The sequence below is a fragment of the Sebastes umbrosus genome, chromosome 16, assembly GCF_015220745.1.
Source record: "Sebastes umbrosus isolate fSebUmb1 chromosome 16, fSebUmb1.pri, whole genome shotgun sequence".
NCBI classification, from domain to species: domain Eukaryota; kingdom Metazoa; phylum Chordata; class Actinopteri; order Perciformes; family Sebastidae; genus Sebastes; species Sebastes umbrosus.
The window spans coordinates 2,265,487-2,287,988 of NC_051284.1; the positions used below are offsets into that span (position 1 = coordinate 2,265,487).

A 22,502-nucleotide genomic window follows, 5' to 3' on the forward strand; every position below is an offset into this window, starting at 1 on the left:
TTTGTTGGCGTTAGTGGACTACATTTCTAACCAGCGTTGGCTATCGTTGCACACTAGAGCAGACAACAGGGCACTTGTGAGCACGCATGACGTCATATCCAATCCTGTGACAACTGGCCCGGGTTCTTCACATTAAAAGCCGTCTACAGGCTGATAGAGGAAACCCAGAGAGACGCGGAAGGTCTCATTTTTTAGGTTGATTAAAACACGTTTATACGTGTAAAAGCTTATATTCAATCCCATTAAATTCTTAATCCACCAGTCATTAGGCTTCTGTTTCTTACATGATTTTATAATGACTATAATAACACTATCTCAGATACCTGTGTCATGGTAACACAGTGAATAAAAAGGGAGTCAAAATCTTTCCATCACACTCTGGCCATCGACCCTGAAACCTTTAATTAAAACCAAAAGATGGACAAGTTCATTTCCTCTTTATTACAATGGATCTGGCCTCAGCCACACCAAATACAGTCAAACATCAACATGTGGCAGTGCGTAACAGATAGAAACCATATAAAACTTGAAAAAGTGACTCTTTTAAGAAGCAGAGGACAGACAGCAGGCTGGAGTGGGGGGGGGGGGGGAGGAGTGTAGGCTGAGGTGGATGCTTTAGGCGGTGCTTTTCTTGGGTCTGCCTCTAGTTCTCTTGGCAAGTCCGGGTGTTGTCTGGGTAGCCGTCTCCACCAGTTTGGATTTGGAGTCACTCAGTTTTTTAGTGCTGGGTACCTTCCTTGGTCTCGGGGTCTTTTTGGGACTTTTCTTCACACCATTCACTTCTGCAGGAGGAAATTCATCATGTTCAAGCACTAAAGCAACATTAAGCAGTTCCTCCTTAAAAGACAAGTCTTCTTCATATCCAGTACCATTATTTGACACAGCTTGCTATTACGTCTTTGACTTCTGCCAGTCTCAACTCATTGGATGCAGCTGGGCGTGTACTGCCTGCAGCCACTGCAGTATAATATACTTCCTTGTTAAGAGCTACGTCTGGTTTTCAAAATAAGGAGTTAACAAGGGAACTGTATATACTAAATACATCTATGGAAATAAAATCGATTGGATTATATTCACCAGAAGTATAAAACATTACATGTCCCTTATAAATTAAAAAGAAATACCACTAATCTGTGAGGGAAATGTCTTTATTCTTTGATTTTTGGGTTGCTGGATAAAAAATGTAATAAATAATTCCTGACAATGATCCTGATATATTTGACTTCAGGACATCTCTGACTACATACTCTGACTGAAAATTAAACATTTTACTATATTAATTTAGATATTTTCCAAAGTAAAAGTCACTAGAAGTGTATGATTCAACTTTTTCCCATGGTAAAAGTTAACAAAGCAACAAATCGCAGTATCGAATCGCAATATCGAATCGCAATACTTAAAAATCGGCACCCAAGTATTGCGACAGTATCAAATCGAGATGGGTGTATCGTCCCAGCCCTATAAAATGTCGGTCACTGTTGTGTCATGATTGACAACACTGCTGGCAACCCCTGAAAGTAGCAAGAACTTGGATTTATTATCACTAACTCATCGAACAAAGTGAGCAGAGAACTATGGCTCCTGCTGTGGAGAAGGTCTGAATAAAGAAATTGTAAATGGTCAAAATGAGCTCAGAGATACGTACCTTTTTTCTTTGTGACTCTCTTTTTCTTGATCGTTCCTCCGTCAGTCTCACTCTCTTCTGCTTCATCGGCTGCCATCTTTCTCTTGGTGGCCTTCTGGAAGGAGAAGACAGAAGGAGGAAAATAAAGAGAGGGCACATCAACTCGATGACAAGTGGAAGGTGGGTACGGTATGGGTAGGTGGGTGTGTTACCCAGCTGAGAGTCATGACTGTTGCTGCACCCATTGTTCAGAATACACAGAAGACTTTTCTCAGACTTTTGAGAGACTGACAACAAACTGACATTTGGTTTTTGATTTCTACTACTGTAGCTGAGGTGTCTTGTTGGACATTAAACAGTCCAAAAGTCCACTGAAATGAGACAAAACTGCCATAAAGGGACTCAAATGCAAAGAACAACACAGTCCTTTTAATGTTTAATGTCTTTAAATGAAGATGTTTTTCATTTCAAGTAAAGTTTGTGGCCTGCGGCGTCGCCTGATGGTGAGAGGAATGAAGAGAGAGACAAACACTGAGGAAAGACAATGGCTTGGCGGTGAAGCGACCCGACTTCTTGGAGCCTCCAGCCTTCTGTTTGGGAAGTCTGAGCGACTGCAGTTATCACTGTGTCTAGAGATGTTAATGATCAACCGTTCAACCGTTGACCGGCATTAAGAATTTTAACCGATTAATGCCATCGGTTAAACGGTTAAAAGAAACATTAAAAAACAGCTAAAAAGCTGAGCAAAACTCAGAGGAGCGGCTTGTCACCTAAAGGAGAACAGCTGGTCCACCTTAACAGTCCACCTTAAGAGAGTCTGAGTCAGTGTTGCAGATACAGGAAGTTGGCTTGGAGGAGTTGTAGCATTTATTCACCGGCAAATAAACTGTCCACACACTGCTACTGCTACGTTCACATCTATAACGCCACCGACAACCCCACACTCACCGCCGCCACACACACACACACGGTCTGTCGGACTCCTGCTAACGTTACGCTGCACTGACAGAGTAGCCAGGCAGACACACTGCTGACAACCTCGCAGCTAAACTAAATGATGCGGTGGAGACTTACTGGGACAATACATGGCAGAGTCATGGCTGCTACTAGAGATGCTAATTTTGAAAAAGTTTCTTAACCGATAACCGACCCTCGTTAACCGATTGTTAACCGTTAACCGACAAGATTTGTGCCTCGCATGCAGCGGTGTGCCAGCTGCAGTGTATGAGGACAACAGACAATGGAGTCCCCAGTTCACCCGTACGGGAGCGTTAATTTAGCAGGCTGCTACTTTCCCAGTAAAAGTCTCCACCACACATTTAGTTTAGTTTAGCAGGATGTCCGCTGAGTGTCAGCCCGGCGTAACGACACTCTGTTTGTCCAGATTAACGATACCGATTGTCCAACAAACAGTGTGTGTGTTTGTGCTACGTTAGCAGTTCCTAACGTTGCCGGTGGCTCCGTGCCCGCTGTAGCCACACACACACATACGCTCTGTCAGCGCGGCGTAACTTCAGTGAGTTTCCGACCGACTGTGTTGTCGGTGGCGTTCTAGCTGTGAACGTAGGTGTAGCAGACAGTGTCTGTACAGTTTATTTGTCGGTGAATAAATGCTACGAGGCTACGTCTCCTCCGCTCAAGCGAGCTATAGACGGGAGCCAACTTCCTGTATCTGTAACGCTGGCTCAGACTCTCTTAAGGTGGACCAGCTTTTTCCCTTAAAGTGACGAGTTTTTCTCAGCTTTTTAATTAATTATCAACATTTCTTTTAACCGTTTTAACCGATAGCGTTAATTGGTTAAAATGCTTAATATCAGTTAACGGTTAAACGGTTAATTATTAACATCATTAACAGCTACAGTAACTCTCCTGGACGGATGAACCGGGGACTCAGTTGTCTGTTGTGCTCGTACACTGCAGCTGGTGATAAATGATGATTTAACCTGTTCGGCTTACCGTTGCAGCTTGGCGGCTTGTTAGGCACTAAAAATAGCACCGCTGCATGAGACGCACTGATCAGTTAACGGTTAATAATCGGTTAACGAGGGTCGGTTATCGGTTAGGGAAAAAACAATCTATTTTAGTATCCCTAACTGTGTCATGTCACCAGCCACCAAGACCTCTCAGATATGAATCCATTAAATAGGCTGATCATGTGCTCTGCTGTTTGGACCACAGAGCATCAAACAGAAAGACTTCTGCTGATACAGCGCAGTTTCCCATAAACTAGGACTTTATTATCTCCGTCTCCTCTACAGAAACCAGAGCCACAGTAGCGTCTGCTGAGGGAAGAGAAAGAAAAGGTGGCCTCCAAGAGAGTCCTGCACTTAATGAAGTCAATCAACTCCTCCGTCCGTCCCCCCTCCTTCCTGGGCCTCTATAATGACGCTACACTCTCTGCCTCGACTATCACTCACGCCCTGCCCCCCCCCCTCTCCATTTTTGCCTCCATTTTGACAATTGCTACCTCATGATCACCACACAGCGCCCGCTGAGGTGAACAGATTGGCGGTATAATTACATACAATAACCAGCGCCGGGGCTCAGTAACCTTTCAGCTGGCAACTCCACGTCCCCGGTGGCATCTTCCATATGCACAGAGAGTGAGAGAGCAAGAGAGAGAGAGAGGCTGGAGATGAAGCGGCAAACGGGAAGATGGACAGCAGGAAACAAATAAGTCTGATTGTGGTCTAAATAGGGATGTTCATAATTAACCGTTTAACCGTTAACCGACATTAAGCATTTTAACCGATTAATGCTATCGGTTAAAATGGCTAAAATAAATATTTATAATTAATTAAAAAGCTGAGCGGCTCGTCACTTTAAGGAGAAAAGCTGGTTCACCTTAACATCCCACCTTAAGAGGCGGAGCCGGAGTTGCAGGATACAGGAAGTCAGCTCCGGTCTCTTCGGCTCGCTCGGAGAGTTGCAGTTTCGTAGCATTTATTCAGCAACAAATAAGCTGTACACACACTGCGTCACTTACGTCGCGCTGACAGACTGTATGTGTGGCGGCGGCGAGCACGAAGCCTCCGGCAATGCTAGAGCTGCTAACGTAGCACAAATACACACAATGTTTGTTGGCCACTTGCTAAAGTTCTGCCGGGCAGACACACAGCTGACAACCTGCTAAACTAAACTAAATGTGTGGTGGAGACTTTTACTGGGAAAGTGGCTGCATGTCTGCGACACTACACGCAGCATCGTAGCTGCTAAGTTAACGCTCCCGGACGGTGAACTGGAGACTCCCGTCAACCAATATCTGTTGTGCTCCTGCAGCTGGTACACCGCTGCATGAGAGGCACGAATCTTGTCGGTTAACGGTTAATAATCGGTTAACGAGGGTCGGTTATCGGTTAAGAACATTTTTCAAAATTAGCATCCCTAGTCACACAGATAATGATATTGTAATGATTATGTACTGAGGTGGGTCACACAGATACTGATACTGAAAAGATGCAGCTTTTTATATTGCAGACTGTTGTAGTCTAATTTTTGAAACACTTTCTAAATAAAAAGGGAGTTCAGTTCTCTTTTTAAAGAGGAATTTGAAAGTGTAAATGACAGTTGTCAGAGCGTAAAACCAAAGATCTGTTGATCTTTACAGGTCAAGACTCCATAGTCTAACAATGGCATGTCTAAATCGAAAATCAAATTGAATCATGACAGCCCTATCCCCTATATAATAATTATACAATAAAATGTAGCTGGGAAGAAGCAGAGGATTCCAATCGAGGGTTATAATTACTCCAATAACTAAAGTTGTTGTTTGTTTCACTGTGTTGTTCTGACCTTAGCGGGAGGCGATGCACTTCCACTGACGGGAGTGAACTTCAGCTTGCCGTCATCTTTAGCCTGGATAGCCTTCAGTCCGGCCTGCAGGATGGAGCGCAACTTCTCGTACGGTGGTTTGTCTTCGTATCCCAGAGATTTAACCTCCTCCATGAACTTCTGGATCTCTTCTGCAACACAACGGAGCGACAACATGACGCAGCAGCTCATCATCAACTGAAAACCTGGCTACTTGCCTCTACGCCACTACCAGTGGTACCAGGAGTGGTAGTCAGGTGAGGTATGTCTGTTATATCGGTGTTGTGCTGCATTCTCCACTTGTCTTTATTTTGTTTGGACACTGCAATATCACCATGTTGGATTGTGACATGCTATGTTAGCTCTAGGAAGGCTTGTCCCCAATGAAGTGCTGTGATGAAGGACTACATAAATAACCCTAACTGGACTTGGACTTCTCTCTCTTTTCCAACACACTGTCGTCACCATAATGTTCTACTCTGGTCGCAGCGTCCTGCCTAATTCTGTTTGGTGTGACTTTCCTCAGACTTGACACGCAGTCACAAACACGCTCACAGATGGAGTTGTAAACAACACTTTGGTTGTGCTCAGCGGAGCAGAAGGAAGGAGGTGTGACGCTTCGTGTTCCGTCTCCTCTGCCTGAACCGCCGCGCTGCCTGCAGGTCAAAGTGCCAACATTAAAATGGCAACTCTTACCACAGTGAGACAACAAACGTCAAAGTCGCCATTTACAGTCTGAACGAGAAATGTTTACTGCAGTGTGTGTTACTGGACTTCTGTCCTAATAAGAAACAAGTAGGTCTCGGTAGAAACGGCTATAATTAGATGTGAATGAATAGATATGAAAGATGTCGTTCTCTTTGGAAGCCAGGAATGGCAATATGATTCAAATCCTTTAGGATGATGCACACAACTTCATATTGGGACAGCAATATATATTGTGATGCAATACAAGTTCAGGGGTTCCTGTTTAGAGCAGCGTAAGGGGCCGTACACATTTTTTGCGCCCTCAATTCCATTGTTTTCAATGTAGACGCGCGGCAGGCGCGCTCAAACACAGGGCGTTGCGCAAGCGTCGCCAAGTACCTATTTTTTCAGGGCGCAACGGCTGTGCCCCCGAGATGAACACAGTTCAACTTTTGGAATGCTGCAGCGCGCACCGCATGTCGTGTGACGAGAAACAACCAATCACAGCCGGCAGGTGTCGTTCCTTTCTTCCGTAAATATCGGTCTTCAGTAAATATACAGTATGGAGGAGAAGTTAATCGTTTTAGTGCAGGACTACCCAGAGCTTTATGATCTGTCCTACGGACTACTTTACTGCCTTCTCCTTTTCTGTCCGAGGACGGCACAACATCCGGTTGAAAAGTCCGCCAGACGGACACAGAGAAATCTAGCAGTAATGTTACTGTGAGGGATTTACGGTGCTGGAAGTCCATTTACCCTATCTTTGTTTTGATTGTGTTTAGTTTAGTCTAGTTTACTGCTAAATTACCACAACATCATTATCGTCATTGCAGCGTGCAGGTTTCGGTTGCTTAGTAACGGCAGGCACGACAGGAGCGCAACCTCCCAAGCCCCTTGGATAAAAGGATTTTTAGACGCAGCCTGTGTACGGCCCCTAAAGTAGTTCCACATTGATAGCAATGGCCTACAACAACCAGGGATGCCCTCCACCATTGGTAGCTACTTTTCAAAATCCTAATATGCACCTCTGAAATAAATGCTTTAATTAGTATACGTCATTGTCTCTCTTTCTGTTTTTATATCAGAATCCAATTACATTATTTATTGGAAATCAGTCCATCTTTAATAATTGCTTCATGGTCGTATGAAGACACACAGACAAATCTTCAAACCATAACACCACCACCATTTGAACAATCCCACCGTGGTGGGATGTCTGAACAATTCCATCTTTACACAAGGGGTCAATATAAACGGTCCGTCATGTCGACACATACAGTGTAGAAGGTACACAGATAAAAAGATGATTTTTAAAAAGAAGAATTAGAAGAATTGAAAGAATAACCTAGGATATTGTTCAAAGTATCTTTTGAGTTATAAGGCTTAAAGTTTTCTTTGTATCAAAGCCAATTTCAATATCATTAATGACCAATTTCTTTCAGCAGTAACCATTTCATGTATTTACATTCTCTAATAACCTCTCCATATAGTCGTTTTTATTGATAGTTGCAGAGTCCACCACTCCCACATGAGATTCAAACACACAGGGGTTCCACATGAAGCAATGCATGCACATACTCCAACATTACTGTTTGTAATTTGATCTCATTTAAAGGATAACTTTGCTATTGTTTAACCATGCTTTTGTGTCTAACTGACTAATGGGGACAACGATTTCTGAAAGTGGTCCAGTGTTGAGGGAGAGCGCTGTAGACAGCAGCTGCTCAAGGAGAAGTCTCCTTCTGAAACCTGGCGAGGTGACGTGCTGCAGGAAGACAACGGTGGAATAGTGGAATACATCCATGGTGGAGACGCGAGTGCAAGCCGGGCAGAGTTTGTTGTGTTGGAATCCAGAAAGTAGGGATGTTAATGATTAACTGTTTACCCATTAACCGACGTTAAGAATTTTAACCGATTAATGCTATCGGTTAAATGGTTAAAAGAAATATTAAAAAATAGCTAAAATGCTCAGGAAAACTCAGAGGAGCAGCTTGTCACTTAAAGGAAAATAGCTGGTCCACATTAACAGCCCACCTTAAGAGAGTCTGAGCCGGAGTTGCCGATACAGGAGCTTGGCTTGGGTCTTGAGGAGTTGTAGCATTTATTCACCAACAAATAAACTGTACACACTCAATGCTACGTTCACATCTATAACGCCACCGACAACCCCACAATCACTACCCCCACACACACACACGGTCTGTTGGACACTCGCTAACGTTACGCCGCGCTGACCGACCGTATATCTGTGACAACGGCGAGCAACGCTACAGCTGTGAACGCAGCACAAACATACACGGTCTGTCGGAAACACTCGCTATCGTTATGCCAGGCCCACAAAGCAACGTTACACCAGGCAGACACACAGCTGACAACCTCGCAGCCGAACTAAATGATGCGGTGGAGATTTACTGGGACAATACACGCAGCGTCATGGCTGCTACAGTAACTCTCCTGGACGAGTGAACAGGGGACTCAGTTTTCTGTTGTGCTCGTACACTGCAGCTGGTGATAAATGATGATTTAACCTGTTTGTGCATCGGCTTACCGTTGCAGATGGGCGGCTTGTTTGGCATTAAAAATAGCCCCACTGCATGAAACGCACTAATCAGTTAACGGTTAATAATCGGTTAACGAGGGTTGGTTATCGGTTAGAAAAATAAAATCTAAATTAGCATCCCTAACAGAAAGCGTAGCTTAGTGTTATCTACAAGATTTTTAATGCCATGGCTGAATATGATTTCCACAATGTGGATGAGATCTTTGAATTTGATGGCCGCCCGTATTCATTTGAGCCATTTGAGTATACGGATATTCAGATTTCACAACGAGACAATCTGAGCAGCAGTCAGAGGCAAAAACAAGCATGCTTAGTGGACGTAAAGTTACGCTGACGCTGCTCACTTGCCCTCACAGCTTGTTTCACAGCTGCTGGCTGCAGCGTTCTCCCTCAGTACTGGACCTATTTCAAAAAATAGTTGTCCCCATTAGTCACTTAGACACCAACACATGGGAAAATAGGGTCCAGGTTGAGAAATACATCTTTGTTTACGGATCACTCTCTAAAGCTGTATCGGTATCAAAAGGAATCCACTGGTACCATTGGTTGTTAATTGATTTCCAATAATAAATATAAACATACATTTTTAAAAAATGTGCGATTAATAGCGATTAATCATGGACAATCATGCGATTAATTGTGATTAAATATTTTAATCGGTTGACAGCCCTACTTTAAAGGGATTTGGGGAGCTTTCCCTAATCCGAAGGAGGGATCGAAGAGGACAGAGAGTGTTGTATGCTGTACAGATTGTAAAGCCCCTTGAGGCAAATTTGTGATATTGGGCTATATAGATAGAATAGACTTGAATTGAGGAAGACCCAGGGACACTTTTTGCACGCATGTGTATGTGTGTGTGTATGTGTGTGTGCGTGTGTTCGTTGGGTATGGTGAGGTGCTTTGGTATTAACCCTTTTCGATTAATGCTCATGTAGCTTAAGGACTAGTTTAACCCTATCAGCTAGATGGAAACAACACAGACGTGCACACACACACACACACACACAGCTGGAAGCTACAAACAGTTCTGTAGTACTGGGCCATTAAGCAGCTCAAGACACTGGAGGGTTAAGGGTAATAGTAGTCCATTTTTACTGGCTTTCTATTGTTATTAATGGCCATGAAAACCCCTGTGTGTGTGTGTGTGTGTGTGTGTGTGTGTGTCTTTCTTACCTGGCTTGTCTTGGGAGGAGAAACACACGGTCATAAACTCAGAGATGTTTTCTTGGCTTCTGTAAGGTGAAAAACAAGCAGCGTGATTTTTGCCTACTAAAAAGTTTTTAACATTCTCGCTCTACTTGAAAGGTAAAATTTGCTAAACTGCAAATTCCAAACTTTTCCCGCCTAGATGCAGCGGCCAACCTCATGCATTCAGTGAAAGAACTCTGTCAAGAGATGATGTGTGCTGAGAATGCAGGTGCGCCACTCCCCACCTGATTTTGGAGTCTCTGACGTACAGGGGGTCCTGCAGCTTGTCCTCCCAGGGCAGGCGTCCACACAGCCACTGAACCATGCAGTAGCACAGGATCTCCAGGTCGCTCCGCCTGCATGCAGCTGCAGCCAAACAACCACATCAGCGGAAACAAAGACTGTCAGCAGCTTGTACTGGCATTAATAGCAATACCAGCACTAAAAGCGGAAATGCACTGGTACCCAGTTGTGAACACAATAACAGTACTAAGTATAATATGCTTCTGTCTCGCAACAAATCCATTATAGGACTAGTTCTACATTTTGGAAAATGCACCTATTTGTTTCCTTTCTTTGATTGAGATGACGAGATTTATATCATTCTCATGTAACTGGAGTCAAAACCAGGGTTGGCGTTAGAAATACCCCTTTCACACCGAGGAGATCTGTTATTAAAGCGTGTTTTCACATGTTCTATTTGTAACGTTACCTTTTTAAACTTTTTTAATTTTCCAAATATACCTGCAAAAACATACATCTGTTGCCTGTTCCATCTGTTATAAAGTACCAAACCCAGTCCCAGTTCATTTCATTATCGAGCAATTAGCGAATTAAATGAAAGTGTTAATTGATAGATGCTGTAAATGTTGTCTGTATGTTTTTGCAAACATTACAGCTAGAAACAAACAACATAGTTCAAAAAAAATGTTGTGTGTTCTATATTTACACCATATCCCATAAACAAGCATCATTCTGTGACATTTTATGTTTTTGCACACATTGATGATGCCGCTATCATCTTCTCTCTCTGTAATCCTCCAGAGGTGTAACCCCCCCCCCCCCCCCCCCCCCACTTCCTGCACCTGAGCTATTTGGTATGCATTGCTCCCGGGTTGTGATCCAGGTCGTAGCTGATATGTCATGACCAGGGATTAACTGGCTTGGTTTGAATTGATAAAAGAAGAAATGAACATGGGTCAGACAACCCTGGTCCAACCCTGGTCCAACCCTGGTCCAACCCTGGTCATTGTTGTGAAAGATGTAATGGGTGCCAGTCCACGTGTCCTGGATGATTTCAATGTACCCGGGAAAATGTCAAATGTCATCTGTGTTTATTGAGCTTCAAAACAATTGATGAGGAAGCTTTATAAAGAAAAGAAAAGAAAGAAAGAAAGAAACCAATAGTGCTGACCCAATGTGGCCTTCTCTTTCTGCCTCAATAACTAAACCAGAGCCTTTCAATGGCTGTACTGTGTAATTAGTGTGACCAGTGCCAAAACAAACATAATTTCACCAAATCCCAGAACTAAAGGCCCGGCCGTCTGCTTCTAACTAGTAGTCCACTAGTAGTCTAGGCTACGTGTACCTACTTGCTCCTTTGTGGGCGTCGATGCTTGTGAACTCGATGGTGCCATCGTGACATCTCTTGGGGTCTTCCTTGTACTCTTTTACGACACTGTCGGGTGCGTACCTATATGCCAGCCCATAGTCTACCAAGTAAACCTACAAAAAAGACACTGATTCAGACATGCACGCAGACCAAGAACGAGATCTCATTTAACACGTTATAAATGTATACAAAAACATGTGTGACCGTTTCCAGGAATCAAACTGAAAGCATGGAGAGCAGAGGATTCCGCCCTTTTGGAATTTAAATTGTGATTCCACCTACATAAACTCAATTATTATTATTATTATTATTATTAAGTCTGCATTGTGCTTGTTTACTACAGTTGGTTATTGGCCTTAATAAAGAAACATACAGAAATAAAAACCAAACCTACATCCCAGTAACTCCAGGGGAAAACTAAAAAAAACAACCTTACCTAATATTAAAATCCAGAGGGGCCGATTTTTAAATTGTCATTTATAAATAGCTCTTTAATAACACCACCAATGATACATTATTAATCTTCAAATTAAATATTTGCCCCTGCCTTGTTTGCTAGAAAAAGCTCTTAGCTGCTGCCATCTAATCTCCCTGTTTGGAACACACACACACACACACACATACACACACACACACTCCCTCCCTCCTATGCAGGCCTTAATTGAATCTAATGAAGCAGCACAAGTGTGTTATGATCAAAAAAACACAATCACCTCCCCGCTTTCACAGCAGTGCTGGGGTCAGAGCAGCACCTCGGCTTCCCAACGTTAAGGGATGTTTAAGCACATTTACTTTTCATTTACCCAAACTAGAAAGTGATGATTTTAGTGAGAACTTCTACTGACCTGGTCGGGATCACTGTGGCTCAACATGAGGTTGGAAGCCTTGATGTCAGCATGCACGTACTCATGGTCATGGATGTACTCCAGAGTATCCAGCTAAACAAGAAAAAAAACAGGAACCATTGTTATTAGTATTGAAAAGGAGAAAAACTAGAATTACTGCCTCACGGTTGTACGCCTCCACCAACCAGTCAAGTGTCAGTTTACATCCATGTCTGTCCAACATGTCATCACTATGTTATTTCATCCGGTGTAAGACTTGGCTTAAATTGTCATAATTAGCATATGAATTCTTGAGTTATGGCCATAAGCGTGTTTTGTGAGGTGACCAAAATATAAGAGCTGTCCTGAATACCAATTTTTTGGGCATCGAAGCTTCGGTGAGAAATATTCAAAGGTATTGGAAGCTTAGCGGCGCAGCAGGCGGATGTGTTCCTCTGTCCGTCTGTCTCCATCTCCCCCGTTTCAGTGCCGCTGCCTCACTACTGTACACACACGCACCTCTACACATAACAAACAGCGATATCCATCTGAGAATAACTCATAATAATTCATGTTGAATATGAATAATGAACAAAGTTGTGGGATTATTCTGGATTTCATGGACTATTTTTGGATTTATACTTAATTATTACATGCTGATGAAAAAAAAACGAAGCACTCGAATACTGATTTGGAGGTCAGCCCTACAAAATCTAATCAGTTCATCCTCGAGTCCGAGTGGACAGTTGTGCCAAATTTGAAGAAATTTCCTCCAGGTGTTCCTGAGATATTGTGTTCACAAGAACGTACAGACGTACGTACGGAAAGACAACACGTAAAACATTATGCCGCTGACCACGGCTGTCGCCGGCGCGCAAGCATAAAAACACGTGTTAATTCAGGATTTAATCCATGCAGAATGCATTGTAATCAGAATGCAATTGTAGACCACATCTGGGGGTGTTCACAGCCAAGTGTGAATGATATCTGTACAGTTTAGACACATTCTTACGAAAAAATCCCTGCAACATATTGAAAGGTCACGTGACTCGGCCTCTTCCTGCAGCCACACAGCAGCATCAGACAGCATGTGACCAACGGGGTTGCCGAACTTGCACTTATTATTTTTAGGCAGATACCAGCATTTTTACATTTCTATTAAGTTAAAAAAAAGTTTAAAAATCTAATAACTTACCAAATTTTTGAACACAATTATTTAAAATGAGTTTTCTGAAAAACTATTCCTGAGATGTATACTGAAAGAGACATTCTACACCGCCCAATGATCAGATGTCATTATCCCGATGCAATCAGACTGTAGCATGATCAGCAACACACCTTTCATCCTGCAGTCAGATCACAAGCTATAAGACTACTGGGATAATAGGAGACTACAAGAGAGCATTACTTAATACTGGACAAGTGATGTGTCAATGTCCAAAAATGTGTAAGAACATAACCCATTTTTGTTTTTTCCATATGAAGGGAAGATCTTAGAGCTCGAAAAAGTTTCAACTTTGCATTCCCTTTCATATGGTGTCACTCAAAGTCAAAATTATTATTAAACACTGACAACGTTTACATGCACAAACGATTCCAGTTGTTTTGCCCTTATTATGAAAAAAACAAAATTCCTACTAAGCTGTTTACATGGCTAATGAAAACCAATATCCCACTAATATTCACGTTTACATGCAGCCGTGCATACTCTGATTAACGTAACCGGTGGCGGACTTGCATATTCTGAATGCGCTGTATACATGTCCAAAGAATGCTCCTAAAACCTGAATAATATCGGCATATCCCACATGTCTTAATCGCAAAATGCTCCATTCAGAATAAAGGCCCAGACACACCAAACCGACATCAAAGAACTAATGTCAATGAAGGCCGACTGTTGGGTCGCCTCACGTCGCCTTTGTCTTGGCCGACAAGTTGTACTTGAACACACCGCAAAGACTACAGCCGACGGCCAGTCACCACGTACGTTCTGCGCCTGCGTGAGAGGAAATAACTCTCCACACCAGCAGGTGGTGGTAGTCTGTATTCGTCATTGTGAGGACGGTGGATATACAAGCCGTTGTTATGATCTTGAGCTCTTGACTACTCGTTTGCTTGGTTTCCTCACCTCTGTTTCTCTTCTCGTGCACTGATTGAACAGCCAATCAGAGTGATTTATCTCACTGACGAGCTCCGCCGCAGACTAGTGCCGACGGTGCGGGACACGCCGCAAAAACTAAGCCGAAAGACGCTCACCGACGGCTCCGGACTGGCCGACCGTCGGCTTACTGTGTCAGGACATGTAATTCAGAATATCCAAACTTAACATGACATGTATCAAATTCAGAATATGGTCATATTCAGAATAAAAGTGGAATATTAGTGTGCATGTAAACGTAGCGATTGATAGTTTCCACCATCATGCTCCTTGTCTCCAACACATTCCCTCAACTTTACATGACATTCTTGCAGTTCCATGTGGAAAACATGAAAGCAAAAGGAAAAGCATTTGATGATGAAATAACCAACCAGTCGGAGGCCGAGCTGCAGGACCAGTTTTCTTGGGAACCTCCTTCCACATTCTTCAAACTTCTTCTGCAGGTCTGAGCCAAGCCTGTCAATAACCATGAACCTATACCTGGAAGGTACAAAGAATACTTCTTTTAGTACTTCTCAAGTGTTACACAAACTCTGTTAGTGCTAAATTATTGGTGTAAATATGTTATCATCTGCAGTAAAAGCATTTAGACATAGGGCACTACAGGACAGCAGAACTTTCCAATGGACTGATCAGGCTAAAGCATTTAATTCATTTCAGATTTCTCAGACAGGGTTCCTACAGCTTTAGGCAAGTTAGATTTAAGACTTTTGAATACCACTCGGAATGAAATTTAAGACTATACAATAACCCCAGTTTAATATATGCGGGATAGATGAAGTTCTTGTGATGTCATATCAGCTGTGTCTTGAGAATGCGATATCGTAAACTACATAACGTAACGAATCATCTACTACATCGATGTATCGATTTATATTCCTACGATCCAACTACATCGATAGGTACTCGGCAAGTTGTCCTTCACGGGAGACGTATGTCGATATAAAATTGATTTGAAATGCAAAAATTGATTGTATCGATACTAAGGATTTGCACCTTGTATTTAAGGACGACAAACGTTGTATGAAAGTGTTTTTTAGCACTTTTATTAGTAAAGAAATGTTAAACTTTACTCCGGTTCACTCTCCAGACATGCACCAGCTCTGCCCACTGCAGCGTGAGCACGCATCCATGGCGTGCATGCAGACGAACAGCGCACTGGACTCCTCTCTCTCTCACCGGGTAACGGCGTGGAGGGAAACGGGCACCAGTTCTGCATGAGCTGCTGGCGCTGCGGTGCCGAGGAGCCGGTCGACGGAGTTTAATTTTTGGGGCATTACATGAGCAGGCGCTATCCATCCACTTGACGAGGGCGGCTTCACCTACAGACGCTTTCCCCGTGCGCTGTCGTTTATTCATTCAGAGAAAAATGACTTTCCTTTCCCCGTCATGATATCTATGTGCACGCAGCATCAGACGGTCTGCGAGGCAAATTATCACGGGAGTAAAGTAAAAAACAAAACAGAAATAGTTAGTAGTTTTAAAATGTTGTTCCGTATGTTTTCATGTATGAAAAGAGCCCAAATGAACACTGTAGGTGGATTACTTTATTACTATAAGCAGATTATTTAAACAGCGTTTGTAGAGGAATGATTCTGTTTGATCACTATCAGCTGGTTGATCTCTGTATTATTGATCTACTGTTTATATTGAAAATGAGGACAGAAGCAGCAGGTTAAACCACTGTTCATTTAACTTGAATAGAAGTTGGTTTATTATATTTTGTGTTAAATATTGCACTGCCTTGTATCTTGAGAACTGAATCAACGGGTCCTGCAGTTGCACATTTTATTATTTTCCATTAAAAGCTGTATGTATTTGCCATTAATCGTTGTTTACTTGTTTATATCCATAATTAATTTATCCCTGATTCCCTTACAAGAAAAACTTTAAGGAATCCTGACCTGCACTGTCCAGTATCACATATTTATTTCACAGTTACACTGATTGATTTTTTAGCAAAAAAAGTTACTGTATTGATTTTAAATCATTAAATTGTATCGTATCGCTCTAGATGAGCCAAATATCGTCCTTGAATCGTATCAGAACCATGGAAATCGTATCGCATCGTTGTAAAAACAACAAAAATCGTTACACCCCTACTGACAAATGATACAATTTTCCTCTCGTTATCAGTCCTGGTCAAAGCCTTACCTTTTCCCTCCTCTCTCATGCAGACCTGAGCCCCAGTACCTGGGAACGCCCAGATTTTTCAACTTGCGTGTCTTCATCCAGCTCTGAACTGCAGGACAAGAGGAAATTGATCAGAAATGTTTGATGCACTTTTTTTGTGGCCAAAATGTCCTAAAAGTATGCACATAAATCCCACCATGTTAATCAAAGACAGTTTGGTTTCTACAGTTTCCTGTGAACACACTGCTAACTGGAGCTGGTGTAAGTGGGTGATGGCTGTGATGCTCAAAGTAATAAGAGTATAATTCCGTGGGGGGCGGGGGTGTCGGGCAGCGCGGCCGCAAGCTAATCTGCTGCTGGGACAAATATTTACCAACAACGTGAGATTCCAGCATGAATAAAATATGAGCCTTTGGTTCCTTAGTAATATAACAGTTAATTGTCAGGGGAGATTGACATTTGGATTGTTATTATATAAAATGCAAAGCTGTGGCCTGGGGGCCAATGGCGCTGCCACCAAAAGCTTCCCTTCCTCTGCAGGGCCCCTCCGTGCCTCAGCTACAAGATTGTCTTTTTAATTAAGAAAGTTGGCTTTCTTTTATTTGTTTGCCCTGGTGGTGAGAGACTGTTGTGTTATGATCACAAGGCTAACTTTAGTTTAGCTTAAGCTAAGTTCACACTACACGACTTTCAAAGTACTGTTCACACTACGAGTCTTTAAGTCGTTGTGGTTTTCACACTACACGACTGACAGGGGAGAAATACACGGTAAATGACGTGATACCAGGCGAGACATAATGCTGATGTTGTTGTTGGCACGGGTTTACAAAATAGCCTGTTTCCACCAGTTTCAACACTTTTCCTAGGTGCAACAACAACTTTGCTCTGTGTTTTAAATGCAACTCATACAGCAAGTTCCTTTTGTTACAGGCAACCCCTCCTCCCCCAGATTTCCCCTCAACATGTGTCTTCCGCTCTCATTGGCTGTAGCTCATGGCCAGAGCCCGGGTTCAGATATTTGGCATGCTAGATATCTGGAATGTGCCTGCGAGGCATCGGCGAGGCATCGGCGAGCCTCTCGGCTCACGTCTTTGAACAGTACACATACAGTATGACGCTCGGACACCAATGTGCGAGCGGCTTTTGCCTGGGAGCTCCAAAAGCTGTCGGGGAGCAGAAAATCATGGCTTAAGTCGTGTAGTGTGAACTAGATATTAGTGTCATACTTCTAGGTGTTTGTGTGTGTTTGTGTGTGTTTATAAGAAATGATAAGTTGGCTTACTCAGGTCAGGCTTTGCAGCTCTCATGTAAAACTTGAGCTCAGAGAACAGTGGTCCATTGTCACTGGGCTCCTGTGGACAAAATAACAACTACATGTATGTCTAGATTCGATTGAACAGCTGTTTAGACCAAAAATAGCACTGCAAAAACAAGAATACAATTCAAAAGTCTAGCGTAGAAATGTCCACTGATGTGTCCATTGATACATCCATGAGTATGAAGGTTTATCACTCACAATGGTTTATAATACCATGAGAGAGGTTTATACACTCTGGAAACGGATCAGTGGCTCAACAATGGAGAGGTAAATAGTAAAAAGTAATCTACCAGCACAAACTTGATTACACGGTGCAGCACCTTGCTGGTTGATGTTGCGTTGTGCTAGGAGAATACTTGAGCCAAGTTCACTTTTTTTTTGCCGAATGACCCTGATTTTTTTTTTTCCTGGAACCTTGTCATCTGGCCCATGCAGTGCTAACACAGAGGTCTCATTGAAATGAAGGAGGAAGGAGAATTCTTCGATGTACTGCCTGTGTTGGTCTGAACACACACAAAGCCAACTTCAAACAACTAGCACCAACAAAGACCTCTAACGTCTTCTGGTAACAGTTGCACATGAACACGGTCCAAAGACTACATACAACAGGGTAAATGGCGTCATATATGTAGCAGTGGGAAATATGGATCAAATCCTCTATCACACTGTATTTGATTTCATGTGGTGGTATCGGTATACACCATGATACAATGCCATTATTTAACAGATTATTGAGAAACAGTTATTAATAAAATAACCAGACTGGAATGTCTTGTTTTTTTGCTAATCATGTGCATTGCATACTTGACAAATTCAGGTGCTTCGTCACATTGATGCAAATATTATAAATATACAATATAATTTAAATATTATAAATAATATAATATATAAGACATAATAATTAAATACTGCCATAAGGCAAGGCAAGTAGATTTATTTAGCACATTTCCTTTCAAAGAAGCTCAGTCTGCGCTGCACCGTAGACAATTAAGGGCAATGGTTAGCCGGACACGGGCCAAGGATGCAGGGGCAGCCGACTGTTGGCTTGGTGTGTCAGGGTCCTGACAGATAATGGATAATTACAAGGACAACATTGAGGTATATTTATGGATTAATATTCTTTCGCTTGATTTGGCCATTGTAATGTAATTTTTGTTAAATTGGTAATTTACAGATATACAGATACATAACTAGAAGATTGTTAATAAATGTGATTTCTCTTCCGACTCATTGACTCTTTGTTGAATTCACTGTCAGATTTCAGTCTGATGAGTTTTGATCTTTACAGCCTGGTTGAACTGGTCAAACACTTCTGAAGAAATCCTGTCAGGGTTTGACTAATCTTAACTCATTCCAATCAAATGATATAAATAATCTTGCCAGAGTATAATCTGATCACTCTAACCCACTGTATCTATTGTCCACTCACACTATGATTCGTGATGCATTCATGTTGTCTGAGCAATGTTTGCAGACTAATTGCAGTATCATCATACTGAAAAGAGCAAAACAAATTTGACAACTTAGACCTGGTATTAACATGCGTACTGAGTGATCCGATCACAATTGAACAGCTTTAAGTACGTCTGTTCACACCTTTCAGTACGTCTGTTCACACCTTTCATTAGAATGCGTCTCCACATGCGTCTTGAGTGAACACTTGTGATCCGATCTCACTTCCACGCTCTATATGCAAATCAACACGTAGCAAACACACGGCTAATACAGCAGACGTTGTGACGTAATATTACATGAATGTCAGTAGTAATATCCTACATGTGAATTTGGGTATATTTTATTAACATCAAAATAAAAAGTTATTGTCTGCCGGCTGTCCCCAGGACCCAGTGCCGCTGGCACCGTTGCCTTTGCCAAGCAACAGTGGCGTACAGAGCTCCAGAGAGCCGGGGATGAGAGAGAGCAGGTGGGCGGTTGGGTATCAGCTCCACGCAAAGCAGCAGAACAAAAACACAGACACATCTCCGACAGAATGATAATAATGCACTTTGCATGCCTAGTCTGATAGTCTTTAGATTATGTACCCTATAGAAAAGATATATTTTAATACAGTTGTACTGACAGAATACAGTAGAACACAGAGGCCGTTTCCATGCTAAGAGTAAGACAAGCGCTCGTGTCTGGCTGTCTATTCACATGAGGAGAGCAGAGACCCTGCAGATCCCAGTGGGACGTCAGTTGAGTAGGCGGTCCAGGACACATTTGCGTACACACTGCAAAAAGAATATGGCCATATATGGCCCAGACCACCTCTGAATGTGGTCTTAGCGATCGGATCTCAATGCGTCCTCAATGCGTCTTGAGTGCGTTCATACCTGTACTTAGAGCTGTCCACTTGTGCATGTTAATACCAGGACTAAACAGGGCCTTAGTTACAATCAAGGAAGTGGGTTGTGATTGTATCTAGGAGGTAATATATTGCTCTTTTGAGAAGTGTTCATGTGATGTATATGAAAGAAAAAACGTGCACAAGACAATTTCCGTTCATTTTTTAGGGTTGTTTAGATTCTTACCACTTTGATGACATAAGGAGCATCAGCACCCACAGCTTTGGCAGAATTCTCATCAGCTGGGAACAAGAAAAGGAATAATTCCACTACTTAGTAGAAATTAAAAAAAATTGCTTTGAAACAAAGTTGCATTTAAATACATGAAATAACTAAGCATTGCAAATGTATGTGTCTTGAGTCTGAGTTCAGGCATTCTGAGGAAAAATGTCTGCAGTCAAATCATCTATAGATGTCTTTTAGCATCGCATGTTTGACTTTTGAGCTGGTTCATCAGCCTTCCATCTATTCTTACCCAAATATATGAGACCAAAGCCCCCCTGGCCGATTGGAGCCCCCAGCTTCCATGGCTTCTTCCCTGTGTCTGTTAGGACCTCACCGGGGGGGAACTCCTCTGCCAGCTTCCTCTTAGCTGGAGCTCTGCCTTTCTTTGCCGCCTTGGCTTTAGGAGGCATCTGCAACACACAGTCAGCTAACGTTAGCAGCGTTACATGCTAACCCCTCCCACCCCCTCCATGATGAGCTAGTCAAGATGAGGAGCACCTTCAGTCACAGACTCATCCCCCCTCGGCACAACACAAAGCGCCTGGGTCAGTCCTTCATGCTGGTAGCCATCAGGCTCCACAACCAAGGCTGACCCCCATATGACAACTATGAGGACTTTAAGAACTTTAAACATGCACTATCTGCCTTTAAATATGCACTATCTGCCTTTAAATATGCACTATCTGCAACCATCGTGGACTCTAACCACTGGCGCACTTTACACTTACTTTACACAATACATCCTATATACCACTTTATATACTGGTCATATGTACATATTATATTTATTTATTGTACATACTACATGTATTTATTGACGGACTGCATACACTATATGTTCACCCATTCACTCTGTATCTTTTATATCTCTAGTATTGTTATTATCATTTTTTGTATACCTTTACCTCCTGTGTTTCACTCTGTTTGCTGATGTTTGCTGATGTTGTTGCTTTGACACCTGAATTTCCCTGCAGGGATTAATAAAGGTTCATCTTATCTTATCTTACCTTATCTTGTCTAACTCCAGGATGTATACCCTATCTTTGGGCGTAGGTTTTCAACGGTTAGTTAGTTACATAGATCTAAAGTTGACACTGTGAGCAGACCAGCGACTTCTCATATGTGACCTAATTTGAACTCATCGCACCCTAAATAACAAATGAGAGGTTTCACTTCTGGTGCTACATGACGTCATGTTCTCCTGTTTACTAGCGAAACTAACTAACTACATTGGTTAACGGTATCTGGAGCTTTCACATCCGGTAAACATAGATTTAGTTAACACTAACTGTCAGTATGTGTGGTGCAAAGAGAGCAGCCTCCTGTCTGATAACAGAGAAGCGTGTACGGGCAAAGCAGGTGGACAAACGTTCCGTTGGTGAACCGAGCAGCTCAAGTTTCTATAACCGGTCTGGGAGGTTGACGTTAGCTAGCATGCTAACAAGCTACCTCGTTAGCACCGTCATCTCCCGTTAGCCGCTGCGACATGACGGTTAATAAGAGAAGCTCCTGGATACCTGCGATAACTGTTGACAGCTACACTAACAGCCACGCACACATTTAATGGAAGTTATAAGAAGAATACAGACCTGGACTGTGTAGTTTAGTGGAGGTTTAGCTGAGCTGTGTGAGGACCAAACTTCCCGCAAAACTACCGGTCAGGAAGTGACGTCACGACGCTCTGCTATTCTATTGGTAGAGTACTGCTGCGCGTTTTACGTCAGAGATTAGTGTATGTGCTTGAACTCTTGAAAGCTTTGCTTTGGTGGGAATGTGATGTTTGGGTTTACTGAACAGGTAAAGGAAGGAGCCTTTCCCCTTATTTATAGTTACATATTAGTGATGGGAATTCCGGCTCTTTTTGGTGAGCCAGATCATTTGGCTCAGCTCACCAAGAAGAGCCGGCTCTTTCGGCTCCCAAACGGCTCTTCGTTTTACCACTTTTATAATTCCAAATTTAGCACTGTTTTGACCTATGATTAGTATGTGTGCACATATATCACTGAATATATTCAATA

The 22,502-nt window shown here is 42.5% G+C and overlaps 1 protein-coding gene across 3 annotated transcripts; it reads right to left on the minus strand.

Moving 5' to 3' along the window:
• Positions 1-383: 383 nt before the first annotated feature.
• vrk1 (VRK serine/threonine kinase 1) lies at positions 384-22,229 on the minus strand. 3 transcript variants are annotated; one of them, XM_037747181.1, is made up of 13 exons: positions 22,074-22,229; positions 20,735-20,894; positions 20,446-20,501; positions 17,879-17,948; positions 16,618-16,705; positions 14,835-14,943; positions 12,327-12,419; positions 11,462-11,594; positions 10,115-10,235; positions 9,855-9,913; positions 5,417-5,586; positions 1,646-1,736; positions 384-782 (listed from the first exon to the last, which is right to left on the minus strand). In XM_037747181.1, the coding sequence occupies exons 2-13, from the start codon at positions 20,892-20,894 to the stop codon at positions 616-618; spliced, it is 1,317 nt and encodes a 438-aa protein (XP_037603109.1). In that variant the 5' UTR covers positions 22,074-22,229; the 3' UTR covers positions 384-615. The 3 variants fall into 3 exon arrangements, with proteins under 3 accessions (XP_037603109.1, XP_037603107.1, XP_037603108.1); XM_037747179.1 differs by having other exon boundaries at positions 1,646-1,739; positions 22,074-22,228; XM_037747180.1 differs by lacking the exon at positions 22,074-22,229 and adding an exon at positions 21,492-21,640 and having other exon boundaries at positions 1,646-1,739.
• Between the last annotated feature and the right edge of the window lie 273 nt (positions 22,230-22,502).

What these genes read in the sequence shown, in the direction of transcription:
- vrk1 (XM_037747179.1), bottom strand. Translation starts at nt 20,894, where the DNA reads ATGCCTCCTAAAGCCAAGGCGGCAAAGAAAGGCAGAGCTCCAGCTAAG. An exon ending in CTCCTTATGTCATCAAAGTG is followed by an intron (nt 17,949 to 20,445) that starts GTAAGAATCTAA and finishes TTTTGTCCACAG; the next exon opens with GAGCCCAGTGACAATGGACC. An exon ending in TGCAGCTCGGCCTCCGACTG is followed by an intron (nt 12,420 to 14,834) that starts GTTGGTTATTTC and finishes TTTCTTGTTTAG; the next exon opens with CTGGATACTCTGGAGTACAT.